Raw genomic sequence first — 15831 nt, 5'->3', positions numbered from 1 at the left:
TTACGACTAACAAATTTTGTACTCATATGAGCTGATGATCAAAAACGTTGGAACACGTCTCATCATTCCACCACTTTCAGCGCTGGTATGTGACCACCTTTGATCATTATTCCTATTGAGATATCTTGGAGTAAGCCCTGCAAGGCAACAGCGAGGACATGCAGACCAAAATGATCGTAAACGACTAAGCTTTTTTTAAGACCAATAAATTCTTATTACATTTAATCATTCTTCAAATTGTAACACCTTGGGGTGGTCTGCTGAACGTCGTGCAGCTTAGCGCCCACACGCTTTGTCAGATCAAATTAGCAACAGACAGCCACAATGATCAGTGAATTTTGACAACCAAGTTACTAAATTGATAAGAAACTCTACAAAGTAAGAGAGATTCAACAGTTGATGGTAAAAATATGCTAATTATATTAGAAGCTTCAGTCATCTGATGCAGACTTGAATTTGTTCCGGAACAATTAGAACACAGTGTTACATTACATATAATATTATTAAATATTTTACATATTGCATGTGGATGACAGTGTTTTCGTCTTGAGCAGAATACGTCGTGCATTCTACTGCGTGGGAAAAGCTTATAAAAGAATGATTTTTCCCTTAGGTAAGGGAATACGATAGTGAAATTAGGTCAAAATTATAAGTGAGTGTTTAAGCTATAATCCTTGTGTGCTCGGTTATTAGATGAGCTCTGATCACGCTACCAGAACTGCCAGGCACCAGATACAGAAGTTCGAAGTGGAAAAATATTAACTTGTTCTGTTAAATCGGTATAAATGCTTTAAGTTTTAAGACGTTGTTCATTGATTTCGTTTGCCCTTCGTTCTTTCTTGATACCGTATCTATTTTTATCATCAAACTTTAGTACAAAAGTATATCAGTTAACCATTGCTAGCGACACAAGAAATGTACTGTGTTGAGGACTTGATTTAAGACAAGAAGCAGAATGCCAGAGGAGAGCGACACAAACGAAATTTGCTTAAATGAACTATATAATTTGGAATAGTGGAAATAAATTTTCTAATGAAAAAAATAAACTTTACTCCATTTGGAAAAAAAAACTGTGTTTTACAATTCTAATTTTTTTCTCCTTCGTTTGCTGTTTATATTCTCTTAGAACGTTTCGCCTTTCGAAATAGGCTACCCATTGGCATTAATGGAATGTACTTTACTGTTGCAATCAGAAGGCCAAGCTTAATGAGAAAGTGCGAATATAAATTAGCTTATTGAACAAAGTAATCGGCCAACAGCTGGTGTAAGATTCAGAATTAAGTGTGGGAAGAAGCAAATGTTTATTTTTAAGAAAAAGAAGAAGACAAATAACTTTATTCTGGGACTGGTGTCCTCTAAGAATAATTTACATGAAATTAATAAAGGAAGTTCCTTCTATGAAGTTAACAGTAAAAAAAGATAGAAATCTTGACACAATGTATACCAATAAGGCAGGACAGAAGAAAAAATTACGAGAATATTAAACAAAAATAACAAATGTTAATGTGAGGTCTCTGCTTGGAGGGAGAGGAGGTGATTATACAGGTGGGATTTAAAAGAGGAAAAGGAGGCAGCGTGACGAATAGAAAGGGGAAGGGAGTTCCAGAGTTTAGGGACTCGGATCAGAAAGGATCTTTCGAAGGTATGGGTTGTATGTTGCGGAAGTATAAGGTCAATTGGGGTGAGCAGGTCTTACGAGTGAGATGTGAGGAGTTGAATTGGAGGGATTGGATGATGTAAGGAGGACGACGAGTGTGGATGTACTGGAAAAGAAAGCAACCTAGGAAATACTGTGCACGGAAGGAGGAGAATAGCCAGGAAAGTTGGGAATACAACCCCGACACCCCGGATCCCCGTGGGGTGCCGTACACAAATCTTACGCAACAATTCATAATACGCTTCAATCGCGCGTTCTTCCCCTCCGAGAGACCACCGTATGCCAAACAGCTATAATCGAAGAAGGGAAGTATAATGGAAGAAACAAGGAGTTTGCGGGTGGAGAAAGGTAAGAGAAGCCAGGACCGACGAAACAGGCTGAGGGAGGCAATGGAATAGCGGGAAATTTGGGAAATGTGAGAATGCCAGGAAAGGTTTTGGTCAAAGACTACTCCTAGGTTTTTAACCGAAGGGCAGAAGGGGATGGGATGGTTATTTAGCATGAGAGGTGGGATGCTGGGGAGGGAATTGAGGAGTTGCCTGGACCCGATAATTATGGCGGTGGATTTGGACGGATTGAGGACTAGGGAATTTTTATGGGCCCATTCGTTGATGGAGTTTAGGTCTTTTTGGATCTTGAGAGTGGCCGAGTGAAGATCGGAAGGGTGGAAGGATATGTATATTTGGGAGTCATCGGCATATAGGTGATAGTTATTTTTTGTACTTTTTAAGGTACAGGATTCAAGACGTCTGGATCCGCTTGGACTTGCTGAGCATCTCTTTTATCCAATTCTGTTTATACTTTCGCATTTTAACCATATGCAACTTAATATAGAATTCAACATGATTTGGTTCGAATTTTAAAAGTTCATATTTTTCTTTATCAGTACATTTATGTATGATTAATTATTGAATATATTACATTTTTTTATATTGAATTTGCAGTTTTTTTTACCAAAGTTTTCGCCAGTTTAAGTTTTTTTACAAAGTCTCTAAATTCACCTAAGTACCTTTGAATGTGGGTTGAGAGTTTAACTGGCCATGGTTCTCTCTGGCACACCTCGCTCCCAATAAGATTGACACTCAAATTTTGCATTGCCGGACAGTAGAAAACATGATCCCTGGGTCACAGGTTTCCGATTCGTCTGTTATCGAATCTAGCAAGGTATTCTCAGATTCTTCCATGTACACTTAATACTTGGCCTTTTCTACTTATGTTCTTCATGATTATTCTTGAAGCGATTGTTGTAGAGAATTCCTAGCCCTGGTTCCATTTGTCAAATCATTCCAAGCAATTACTCTGTCGTTGTTCATATGTTCTAAAGCTTACGTAATTTTTTGGAAGGACGATTATTAGGCTTTCTCGTTCCCATGAATCGCAGTGTGCTTGGATTATCTTAATGAAGACTTTCCAGCCATTTCGTTTCATTTTGCATATATTTTCTCGGATATCAACAATCATAGAATTTCTGCAACGAGAATAACTGATCTTGTCGAGACTACTGATAAAAGTTACCCTGTCCAAATTTGGGTTCTTCAGTGAACCGGGTTAATTCCAAAAGCTAAGAAACGGCGCTGCTGATAGCTAAAAGTTCAGCCTGATTTTTCAAGCGAGGTTGCACGCTTCATTTGTTTTTATTTTTTATTCGACATTGTTGCTTATTTAAGATTACTACAGCCGCTTTTATTTCTTTATTAATTTTTCTGCCGCCTGTGAAAATGAGAAAATTGAAGACTTGTGAGCCTTGCTTGAGAAATTTCTTGGAGAGCGGGGTGTGACCAGTAAGCCTGTTCCTTTGGACGCCAGATAGGTACCTGAATGGATTTATAATGTAAGACCGTAGTAGTTGAGTGAAACAAATATATGTGTTTAATTATTATTTCAGACTTGTTAGACGATCCTTTATCCTAAATATGTTTTCTTTTCTTTCCCATCTCCTTCTGGATCACGAAACATCTTATAAGTAACTATATATCTAAGTTTTGTCAACTCATCTCTCAATAAATCATTCCCACAATTGCCTGAATTGAAGTTTCTTTTACTTTAGTACGCTGACGTCTGCTATCGTTGATTCTTCAGGAAATTTTGTCCCTCAATTTCTTCACAAGAGTTACTGCAAAATATGACTGACTCCCAATCAGCAGAAAATAGCCTTTTTTCGCATTTTTTTATACCTTTTAACTTTTTAAAATTTAGTATATGTTTTGTATTAGCCCAGACTATGATCGACTGTTGCCCAGTTGATTTCGAAAATATTTGTTTTACTTATATTCAAGTGTTTACATAAATTAGAAAAAAAATATGGTTGCGTTTTTCAATTTAACTCTGAACTATTTTATCTTAAATTTTCTTCGTTGTTGTAAGAGTGGAACTCATTTTCTGGTCGTTTCTGATCATCCTGGTCTTCCTATTCGCTCTGTTTCGGCATTTCGCTTTATTTTCATTTCGACGTGAAACAGCGAAACTTGGCAGACGAAAGTAATCGAAAACGAACAAGCTACATGTTCATCACTCTCCAGACTCCAAGAATAAATCTCTCAATCTTATTTTGCATCTTAATTTGAAGGTAAGAACGTGTTAGTTTCAGAATTGTATTATTTTATAAAAGGTCTGTTTTGACCATTTGGTGATGACTGTCGTGCAATCTGTGAGTAAGTTTATTAAAGGGACAGTTATCGAAAAGAAAACTGGGAAGAACAAAGAGAGCAAGAATCTGAAGAGACTGACGGAAATCTCTTCGAAATGGTACCCTTCACCTTTTGTCGAAAGGAAGAAAACCAGGCTCACAATATTGTTGAGGAACAGGAACCATTCGAAGGCCTTCTGCGTCCTTCCGCACATCATCGCGAACGTCGTCGCGAGAACGAACTGTGGAATCATCGCCTTGTAAAATAGCAGAGCTGCGATGATTGGCTGGTGAGTGACAAAGCTGTAAGCCCAATCGATTTCAAAGAAATTAGGATAATCTGTACTGCCTATTGTGAAATAACCGGTATAAATGTAAAATAAGAGCAGAAACCCTCGACGGATGTCGATGCTCGCGTCGGTTTTAGATTCGCGTAATTCGGCGGAAAACCAAGTGATGAGGTGAAGACAAAAGGCGAGCAGTCCCATAGCTTCTTGCCCGATGCACATTAAAATAAACGTCGCCCCGTATGAGAAGCAAAAGTGAAACAACTTTTCGACTCCTTGTTTAGGAGAAAAATGTGGTAAAAACAAGCATAAAATCAAAATGAACCATGCAAGAACCGAATGGGCGAATTTGAACTCTCGGGGTAAATATCGAATAGTAATGGCATTCCAGATCGATAAAATAAGTATAAAAAAATATATAAACGACCATATTGAATCGTCTTTATAATATATAAAGAGGACTAAGAAACAAACCCAGGACAAACAGCCAATTTTCATAAGAAAGAAACTACCATCGTGACTAATTATTTCATAAACAAACGATATTAAAATAATTATTGAAGATAAAATCCAAATAATAATGTCAGAGTTTTTCAGTTTCATTATTAAAACAAGCGCGATTGTTGTTATGACTACAAGGATTTGCCTCGAGTAAACCCTGTATATGCCAAATATAAGAACACAGAGTGGGACGGTCGTCGCTATCATCCAAAAGGTGGTATTCGCGAATGAATTGAAATTATCCAACACTTTAGTTAGGACTTTTATATTTTTGAACACTCTCCACCAGACTAGGCAGAGAACGGCGAAATACACCGAAAAATGTCGTGGCCAGTTTTTAAGAAAGACCAAAATAAAGAGAGAAATGCAAAATACCAATGTTATAAAATCTATAAGGCAGGAAAATATATCTTTTTTAGAAAACATTCTCACGTACCAACGTTTTATTCTTGACGGAACATTTAAACTTTCCTTGGGTTGGTTTTGTTCCTGTTTGAATTGTCTCTCGAGAATAAGAATTCCCCAACCAAGATAAATCACGGTAACAATTTTCCATAAGAGTAAATTGAAATATCGTTTATATTGTTTCAACTGTTTTTGTTGAATACGTATCAATTTTTCTGCCAGTTCTGGTTTAGAAGATTGTTTAAATTTTTGCATAAGGTCAGTTAAGTTTTCTCCGTCTGGCGAATTCTTAAGAACAAAATAATCTCCCGTTTTTCTAGCGTGCTCTTCTAATAGATGGTTTATTTGCTTTTGATTGCAGTACAGGGCGTCTCGTTTATTTTGATCGTCTGTGTCCAATACTTCTTTTTGAACGATGCCGCACGAATGGGCTGGTGTCGGATCGCCCAGAAGAGTTGTTATTAAACCAGCAATATCGATCTGTTCTATATTTACGCTCTTCATATTTTCCATTTTCCAGTGTCCCGGCGCTTCTCGAATTTTTCCGCCGCTTTTCATAATGCCAGGACCCCAAGCGATAAATGGGCAGGAATTGCGTGAATTGTAAGTCGTAGCTCCACGCGAATCTGCCATCCCTTGGCCACACGTGAAAATAAAAGTCGTCTTATTGTCACCGTAATACGAACGAAACAAAAAATCAAGTTTTTCCATATTTTTGTCCAAGTTTTCTACCACAGAGGAACAATATTTTGGCTCGTTTGTGAGACGGCAATAGTCTATAGAGGTAGACCATAAAATGAAAATGGTCTTGTCAGCGTTTAAGTTTTCTCGTAGAGTTTTATTAACGAAAAAAGATTTGTTTATGCCGTCGTAAGCAAAATTATCAAATTGGTAGTATTTCTTGACAGAATTTTCGAAACCGTCAGGCCAAGTATTGACAGTCCAACGTCTTCTCTTATCCGTATCCGGTGTATAAGACGCTACGTAAGGGTCTCCAGAATAAAATATTTTGTCCGTGTTGTTGAAAACAAGGTCATGTTCGAAAGGAAAAAGTCCTACGTCGTTTAGGAAGATAGCAGAATCTGATTTTGCGCCTGTGGTCATTGACACGAACCCAGACTTGGAACTGGATGGGATTGACATGTTGGATAATCCCCAGGTACCTATATCCTCCACGACTCTTCTGAAAAATGAATCCCTTCCTCGAGACGCCAGGACGGAATACATCAGTTCGGCGGTCATCCCATTCGACACGGCTAGGACCACCCTCTTCGTCAATCGTGTCAAATTCCTCTCGCATGCTGGAGCCGTTGTTAAGTGAATCACGCGAAAATGCAAATCAAACACAGAATAAAGAAACAAAAAGTTCAAACAGATCGAAAGCACTGAAATCATTTTTTATGGCATACACAAAAAAACGGATTTATTTTGAATAATGTCAGGTGTACTGCCCCATATGGTACTCGGCGCAAAGATGTCAATTAATTTTAAATAACCATTCTACAGCTACTGGTTACGACTTTTTTCATATTTTGATTTTATATGTTTAAGTGTCTCTGAAATACTTTGAAAAAATTGTAAACTAGGACTTCTTTTACATGCCAATATTTAACTAAAAATCGACGAAGATGGAACATAATGGTATGGTCGATGAACTGATATTTCGTATAATAGAAGAAATGAAAAAGAAAAACACCTAGAAAGCTTAAAAAAGAAGGAATATGAACGTGACCACACTGTGTGCAGGGTTGTCTATCTCATCTCGCAGTCCACTGGCAATTCCAGTTTTGTACTTTACAATTTGACTCGAGAATTATCCACCCCGGGGGTTGGCAGTCCGGGGTCACTCCTCCGTCTTAAGATGGTGGAGTATTCGATGTTCCTCCTATTATTACAGCTATTATATAACTAACCTAATTGAGGCTTGGTGGGGTACTCAATATGCCGCCATCGGCCCTCTTACACTACACATTCACACTAATAAATATATTCACTCCTACGCTCTGAACAGCTATGAACACAAAACTGGCAGTATTAAATACAGTAAAACAATCCTATTTTCTCCAAAAAAATCGCAATAGGTTACCAAGATACTCGCTGCCGATCTCAAGCACAATTCTCATATAGGCGAAAAAACGAATTAACGTAAAAATAGTTAGCTGTTTATCATCGTGGTATACGACCATCAGGCCATTTTAGGATTTATTCGCCACATTTTAAACTAATCTTCTGTTTTTCTCACATCATTTTTTAAAATAAAATTATTAAAACCAAAGGTTTATAAATTCAAGATGGCTTATTTTCTGCTTAATACTTAGAAAGAAAGATGTTGTTTCTTGTACATCTGTATATCATTGTGGTATACGGCTATTTTCCGATTTATTCGCCACATTTTAACACTTCACGCGGCTTGAAATTGAATACTAGAGGTTCATCACCTTAGACAGAAACTGCAGAACCAAGTGAAGCCAGAATAAATCTATTATGTATACAAATTTGATACAGTACATATTCACGTTTAGAAATTGGAACGGGAGACTTAACGATTCGCCGCTGTGTTCAAGCACAGTTTTCACATTGGATGTTTACTCGCTTTCTATGATGCACCAAAGCATGACACCTCCACATGGGACAAGGTGCATAAGTTACATGTAAGCTGGCTTTGGCACAAAAGTGGGCAACCGCGTAAGGTCAACTGAACTTTTAATTTGGAAACTGTGATGAGCGGTTTTCTTTTTTCGTGCGCGCGGCTCGCGGCTCGTTCGAATGTACGCGCACGAACACCGTCGCTCGCTCGGGTGCTCCGAGAGGGTAGCGAGCTACTCCACTCAAGGCCCGTCAAGCCTTTTAGGGGTAAGATTTGTCAGGTTGCCCGGGCTTGACGGGTGAGCACCCTTTTCTTACTTACAACTAACTCTGGACGGGGAGGTTTGGGGAAAAGATACAAGAATTCGGACCGAACAATCAAGTCCCTTTATTGATATGACTGAACAATTCCCAATATGCACAATCAACTAGTGATTAACGCCCTAACCCTGGTTATAAATAGCAACCCTTTTTCTTATTAAACAATTCATATACAAAACCTATTACTGGAAAACTAATTCTAGATAAAACCAATGCTCTTACTCTCTTTATCGAAACCTTAATGTAAATTAATACTAGGAGCTTAATTATTGGGATCGTAGTACTAAACTTAGGCCGTAGCCCGAAATCGCCCCAACTGTTCTCCAAATCTCCCGCAAATCGATTGACAAAATTTGTACACACAGGATCCTGACGGATTCTGCGAACTTTGTTGTCTCGACGTCTCTTTCGACGCTCCTCTCAGCGTCTCTCTCGTCTGCCCTCACGACGTCTCTCGCGACGTTCCTCTCGGCGTCTCTCTCGACTGCCCTCACGACGTATCTCTCGACGTCTCTTGGACGGCCCTCTCGGCGTCTCTCTCGATGCCTATTCCGGGCCGCCCCGACCGAGCTCTCCGCTGACCGCCTCTCTTTCATTTCCTCGTCGTCTCTACGGGACTCTCCGACTGACTCAACTGCGGACTCCCAGACTACGGACTGCGGACTCTACTCGGACTCTCTTCGGACTCAACCCGGATTCTCTCTGATTCTACTCTCTACTGCTCACTCCCCCCACCTTTTTACTCCGTTAGAGTTTTTGTATCAATCCGTTCAGGGAGGAGGTGGGGAACAGTTACGCTTAGGAAATACTGCTATGCTTCCGGGTGACCCGACTGCCCTTGTCCCAGGTCATTGAGCTATTCCGGATGAGTCCGGGCATTAGCTAATCCTGGGGGTTGAGCAATAAGGCCTCTCGTCAGCACTTTTTTTCTATTTTTTCTAGGGCTATTGCCCCGGGATCGACCCTCATTTCTCAATCGAATTCCAGGCCACTTCCAGTAACTCAATCCGGCACAATACGATTTCCCAACAATTAGCCGAATTATTTTTACATATAATTTTAATATTTCCAACAAACTTAAGTTCTATAAATCTCTGTTTAAGATTCCCTTTTTGGAATCTTCACAGAAACCATTAAGAAAACTTATAAGCCAATGAGAAAAAAAAAAAAAATTCTTTAATAATTAATTTATCTAATAGTAATTTTATTATAATAGTAAACGCCAAAAATATGTAAACTCCTACACAAAGCCTTTTGGAGTGTAGCAAAGCTATAGAGAATATTAGACGAAATATTTTTTATATCTATTTTATATTTAAATTTCGGGTTGATTACATGTAAGCCGATAGCCTTGCCCTGTCAATAAAGATCGATAACAGGACATGTAGAGAGGAAAAGTTTGCATTAATATTGCGAAAAGAGAAAACGTCGATCGTTCGTCGACAGAACGCAGAAGGGGCAAATATCGGTCACGAGACACCTGCGAACTATGATGGATTTGACAGATCTGTAGGTTGTTGATATATATCGACAACTACGTCTAAACAAGATTTATTCCATTCTTTTTTGTTTTTTTAAAGCAATAAAATTATCTTGGGCCAAATTCCTTTTCTGGCCGAATATTGGCCATTCGTGATCACTGTGATTGTCTGCTTCATAGCGGCCGTCGTCCTTTTCAGAACAGCACTTGACAGCCCAGTCAATGAATCTCTACCTCCGGAACAAGGTGAATATTTTAATAATTTATCGTTTTAACATGTTTATAAAATATTGATATGCCCATATATACATAGATTAATTTTTCTAGGTGGAAAACGATTAAGTATTTAAAGTGCTTTTTCAAACGGCCATTTTTAAGAGATGTAACAAAAGTCGTTTTCTAAAATTCTGGCTTTAATATTTGAAAAATTGTTTAACAAATAATACAATTAAAAAGTTTATTTTTAATACTTAATAGTCCCACTTGCCCACGAAATACATTTGTTATAAACTTCAGGCCTGGTCTTCTACTTTCAGTTTATTTTTTATCATTAACAGCATGTATTAAATTTATTAATTTCATCTTAATTCATTTAAAACTTAATACTTGTTAGAGTGTAATTTACTTACTATCTGTCCTGAGCATTCTGTCATATTACATACTTGAATGTTGCGTAAATATACTGCAAGAATCTGCTGGATTTTTTTCTGGAAGAAGAAGCCAGTCTTGCTTCTCTTCCAACTAAAAACCACTAATTGGCTGACTGGCTTGTTTTATCGAACTGAAGGCTCAAATTAACACTAAAATAAAAAAAAAATATTTAAAAAAATCTCAATATTGAACTGGGTAAGGACTTAGTTTAACAATACAACACTGTACAAAAGTTTTATTAGTTATAACTAACGAAAATTATTTTTATTTCCATAATTTGTTTTACAGACGCCTTAAACGGATTGGAAGAATTTGCTGATAGTGATGAAGATGAACACAGCGGGAGTATGCCCGATGATGATGAAGGCCCCTCCCTACCTGCGGATTTGGAACATGTCCCTCTTGAATTTCGAAGGATATCGTTTGATGAATCTCTGGCCAAGTCTAAAGAATTTTACGATGTGATGGAGAAGAGGAGAACAGTGAGGTTTTTCAGTCCAGATCCCGTCCCTATAGACATCATACGGAACATCATCAAGGCTGCTGGAACTGCCCCCAGCGGTGCTCACACTGAGCCTTGGACTTATGTTGTTGTTTCCGACAAAGACATAAAGCAGAAAATAAGAAATATAATTGAGCAAGAGGAAGAAATAAATTACAACAGAAGAATGGGTAAAATTTACTCTAATTTAAAATAATGCCACTTTTCACTTTTTTCTTTTTGGCTTTGCCGTGTAGGCATCTGCCACTCCAGAAGTTTCAGCTTTAAAAACTGAAAAACAAATTGCTTTGAATGCATTGCTCTACATGTTTTTTAGACTTTTGCAGATGGCATATCAACAATTTTTAAAATTTTGTTATTAACTAACATATTTATTCTTTAAAATCTGCACTCGAACAATTTTCAAAATTATTTATCATCAGTTTATGGAATATTTACCCTAGAACATTAACATTACAATTTGTTTTAAAGATTTCAAGAACAATATAATAATAATAATATAATAAATACTATACCACCAACCAAATGATAGTTATAAAAATTATAACTGTCACAGATTTGAATTAAATTCTCATTGAACAGTTTCTTAAATAAAATTCTTAAAAAAATAAATAAAATAAATAAACTAGTATTTGTTAAGAGAGCCACGTGGCTGGTGACATTGGGCAGTATTTGCTTTAGTTCCAGTAAAAATGGGAATACAAGAACATAACATTATTATAACTTGGTCATCGTGGTTGGTCTGCCAAATTGGTAGATTTGAAGATGGTAAAAAACCAAAACTAGTAAAGATAGACAGAGCAAGATTGAGATGACCCAAACTAAAAGTTCATCACTCGCAGACACCTATCTCAAAATTATCCCAGTATCAATATTAAAACCTTCTTTATCAATTTATAATGAGAATAAATAATTGTGGCATTTCTTTTGTATTGACATAAATGATATGTAACCTGTATGTACAATGTTTCTTAAATTTTGATTAATTAAAGGAGACAGATGGGTATCAGATTTAAAACCATTGAAGACAAACTGGGAAAAGGAGTATCTTACAACTGCACCATATTTAATTATGGTGTTCAAACAGGCCTATGGATTCAAAGAGAATGGACAGAAGAAGATGCATTACTACAATGAAATGAGCGTTGCCATTGCAAGTGGAATTCTCATAACAGCTATTCACGTAAATAGACTTAATTTCCACAAAATTATACTTTAACATTGCATCAATGCGGCATTCATAGCATTCTCGGTATATAAGTCAAAATTTGTTTGGACTGTTCCTTGCCAATTAAAATATTATAATTGCCAGATTAATATTAAAAAATAAAATTGCATTTATTGATTTTATAAAAATTAATATATTTCTGATGGTTATATATGAAATTTTTTCTCATCTTCATCCAAGGAAAGTTTTACTAAATACTAAATTTAACAATGTTTGGGAATTTAAAAAAAAAAAAAAAAAAAAAAAAAAAACCTTGAGAAATGTTGTGATGTTGCATACTTATGTTTTATATATCTATGGTATATATGTGTATCTTATATGTTAATATATAGGAAAAACAGTAGAGAAATTAAAACGAGAGTTAAAGAACTTTTGCCTAAACGGAACAAATTTCCTGAATTTAAGACCATCTAAATGAACCCAAACACTATTTAAATTTAAATTTAAATACAACATTGTTACACAGTTTCAACAATGGGAGTGAACTAAATTGGTTTGAGAAATCTGAAATAAAAATGTAAAATTAAACATGGGTATTTATTTAGAAATCGTGAGATGCGGTCTGGTGTGATGTAGGTTTCAGAAAAACATTTTCTTTTTCGTGCCAACGTTTCGATCTTTATTGAGATCATCTTCAGGGCTCAAAGTGGTTGTCTTCTGTGTAATTGTGTCATTCTTGCGTGTCGTGTCGAGAGTGCCCATTAAACATGGGGATAAATGCATAAATAGTATATTAGATTTTAATCTTCCTCCTATTTTAAACACGCACCTAAATAATATTTGACATTTGAAAACTATGCTAAAAAAATTAAAAAAAAAAAAAATGAGTAAGTACAGTGTATTGTCTTCTGCCCACAAGTGAGTAAACAAGGAACAACACCCATACCCATGGGACCAGAACGACATAAAAGTATAATTCACGCTTACGAGACACTATTGCAGATCGTCAGAGGCACTTGGCACTCAAGAAAATTTATTATTATCACATAGATTTGCTGTCTCTGTCAAGAAAAGTTAGACATCAGAATGTCAGTTAAAGTATTGCAATGTTAGAAGGGTAACAGCGTCACCCAATGAAATTAATGGTTCTCATAAAGGTACTTGAGTACTTTCCTCGATCTGGACATAGTCTTTCCACTGTGCAACTAGTCAGAAAATTACCTGTTACCCCTATCAATTAATAAATAATAATAAAAAATATGCAGTGCTTGAAAATGTCTTTTTTTAATGGTTGTAAATCCTTCAACCTGATGATGAACATTTAATAATTCAACCTTTATTTGGGTCATCTTCAGAGCCTGGGAGAATTATGAAAACTTTGTTAAAAAATTTAAGGTTTTTTAAATTTTCAAAGTTTACAAGAAAAAAGTTTACATTTACATCTGTGTTGTATTTTTTCCCATCAACATATGTTTTGTAATTCAAAACAGCCCTAAAGATGACCCGTATAAAGGTCGAAATGCCAGTAAAAAAATGAAAAAAATGTTTTTCTAAACTACCTCATCCTTGACCACTCATGAATCCAGCAAATTATTTCTGATAAATTATGATTTTATAAATTGCCAAAAAGACTTATTATTAGATATCACTTAAAACACTGAACATTTTCAAAAATATATTGACTCTTGTATTTTTTCAAATTAATTTAATGTTAAATTTTTAAAAAATTTATTTAATGAGGGGGACCATGGTGGATGAGTGGCTAGAGTGTCAGACTTTCATTTGCCTCTCTAGTGGTTCTGGATTTCAATCCTGGCAGAGCCCATGGCTTTTTAATTGACCATAATGTGAAAAACTATGGTAAATGAATAGTTTGACCCCTCTTCTGTGCACCATTGGGTATTTGAACATTAATCCATTCAATTTGACAGAATTTATTTTACTTGTTTTCTGCTGTTTTTCTAAATATCTTCTTTTTTTAGATGGCAGGGTTGGTATCTCTTACAAGCACTCCTATGAATTGCGGTCCAGCCCTTCGATCATTATTGGGACGTCCGAAAAATGAAAAACTGACGTTGGTCCTTCCTGTTGGATACCCTTCCAAAGATGCTACAGTCCCCGATCTCTCTCGCAAACAAATTGAAGACATAATGATTGAAATATAAATAAGATATTTTTTTGTTTGAAAGTACTATGTATTGTTTGTTTAAATTGTGAGTCAACGCATTAACACTATGAAGTGAGAAATAATGGTTTGATGTGAATTGTGTTTTTCAGTTTTTTAAACTATGCAAATCAATGACACGATGGAAGCAATAAACACTAAATGGGCATATTTTTAAATCTTATTGTTCTTTGTCAAAATACAACCAAGCATATTTATGCAAAAATTTATGTTGCTAACGTATAGATTGGGCAGACCAGCCACTGAAGGTGGTGAAAGACCTGTGAAAAATGAAGTGCAGGATGTTGGAAAATCACTGAACTACAAATTTGTTTAGAACATTTAGTGTCTATTTGATTGATCCATTTCTTTCATTCCTTCTGACCTAATTTGTTTAAAAGCTAATATTGCTAATACCTGTTATTGGTTCTAGGCATACAAATATTATCAATGCCCTCTAATTTAGCTAAACTTTCTTACGAACATTGGGCAGCTAAGGAAGAAGGTATTTTTAGTCAGGGTTTTGAAGAATGTTAGAGCATTTAATGTGAATTTGTTTACAATTTAAAATTTGCAGCGCTGACTTCGGGTTTTTCTTACATTATAATGGTACTTTAATTGGCTTGTACTTTACAGTCTGTTCTATTTGTGGATTATTCAAGACTGTTTCCCTTGGATTCTTTCATGTTACTTTGTAGCATTTTCTTTTAGTTTAATTATGTCTTTTTAAGATCTTGTAATGGGTTTATTGTAAGATTGGATCAATTTTCTAGTTCTTAGAGGTCCGATCACACTCACATGCACCATCCTCAAAATATATCCTGAGTTCTGGACTCCTGGTATTTTTGCTTCCATTGTAGAATTTAGGTGTGTTAGAATTAATTGTTAATCATGCGAAAATTGGTTAATAGCTCACTGTAAGATGTACAGTTTATTGGAATTGAGTAGTCCTAATTTCAGGTAGGGTACTTATAACAGTAAGGTTTTTGACTTTATACGTCGTAGCTTTATATCTACAAATGTGTGCGTTTTTAATTTTCCCAAGTACAGTAAACCATGGGAAGTTTATTTTCACCTGTCCCCATAACTGATTGCAAAGTGTTTAAGTCGCAAGTACTCATAGACAAGATTTTTTTCTTACACTAACTGGTTTTAATGATTTAAGTCAATGTTTTTTTAAAATAAGCTCTTCAAAGTATCTAGAGAATGACAGCAAAAAAAGCAGGTTAATTGAAACTGGCCAGGAGGTGCCCTCCTGGAGTAGATCCCTTTACATTTTTTTTATGGATGTCTTCATACTTTGACAGTCAAATATTAGATGGTATGTCCTGAAAGAGTGCTCTGGAGGTGCATGATAGATCATCTGTTAGGCTGAAGTGGTGCAGATCGGCTTGTCCCATATCTGTTTAGTGCTTGGCTTAGTTGGGCTGTTATTTTGAATGGCAATTTCAATCTGGTAGTTACAGTTGGGAAAAATGTTTTT

General features: G+C 36.2%; 1 protein-coding gene across 1 annotated transcript; it reads left to right on the top strand.

Annotated features, from left to right (window-relative positions):
• The first annotated feature begins 2593 nt into the window (after nucleotides 1-2593).
• LOC106666802 (iodotyrosine deiodinase 1) lies at nucleotides 2594-14527 on the top strand. Its single transcript, XM_014394263.2, has 6 exons — nucleotides 2594-3467; nucleotides 9726-9892; nucleotides 9964-10109; nucleotides 10803-11186; nucleotides 12009-12199; nucleotides 14167-14527. Exons 2-6 carry the CDS (start codon nucleotides 9873-9875, stop codon nucleotides 14347-14349), a joined length of 924 nt encoding a protein of 307 aa, XP_014249749.1. The 5' UTR covers nucleotides 2594-3467; nucleotides 9726-9872; the 3' UTR covers nucleotides 14350-14527.
• The last annotated feature ends 1304 nt before the right edge of the window (nucleotides 14528-15831 follow it).

This window comes from Cimex lectularius, unplaced genomic scaffold, assembly GCF_000648675.2.
Source record: "Cimex lectularius strain Harlan isolate CLEC.00 unplaced genomic scaffold, Clec_2.1 scaffold2, whole genome shotgun sequence".
NCBI lineage: Eukaryota > Metazoa > Arthropoda > Insecta > Hemiptera > Cimicidae > Cimex > Cimex lectularius.
The sequence above is the reverse complement of the archived record's forward strand: the minus strand, read 5'-3'. Positions and strand labels throughout refer to the sequence as shown.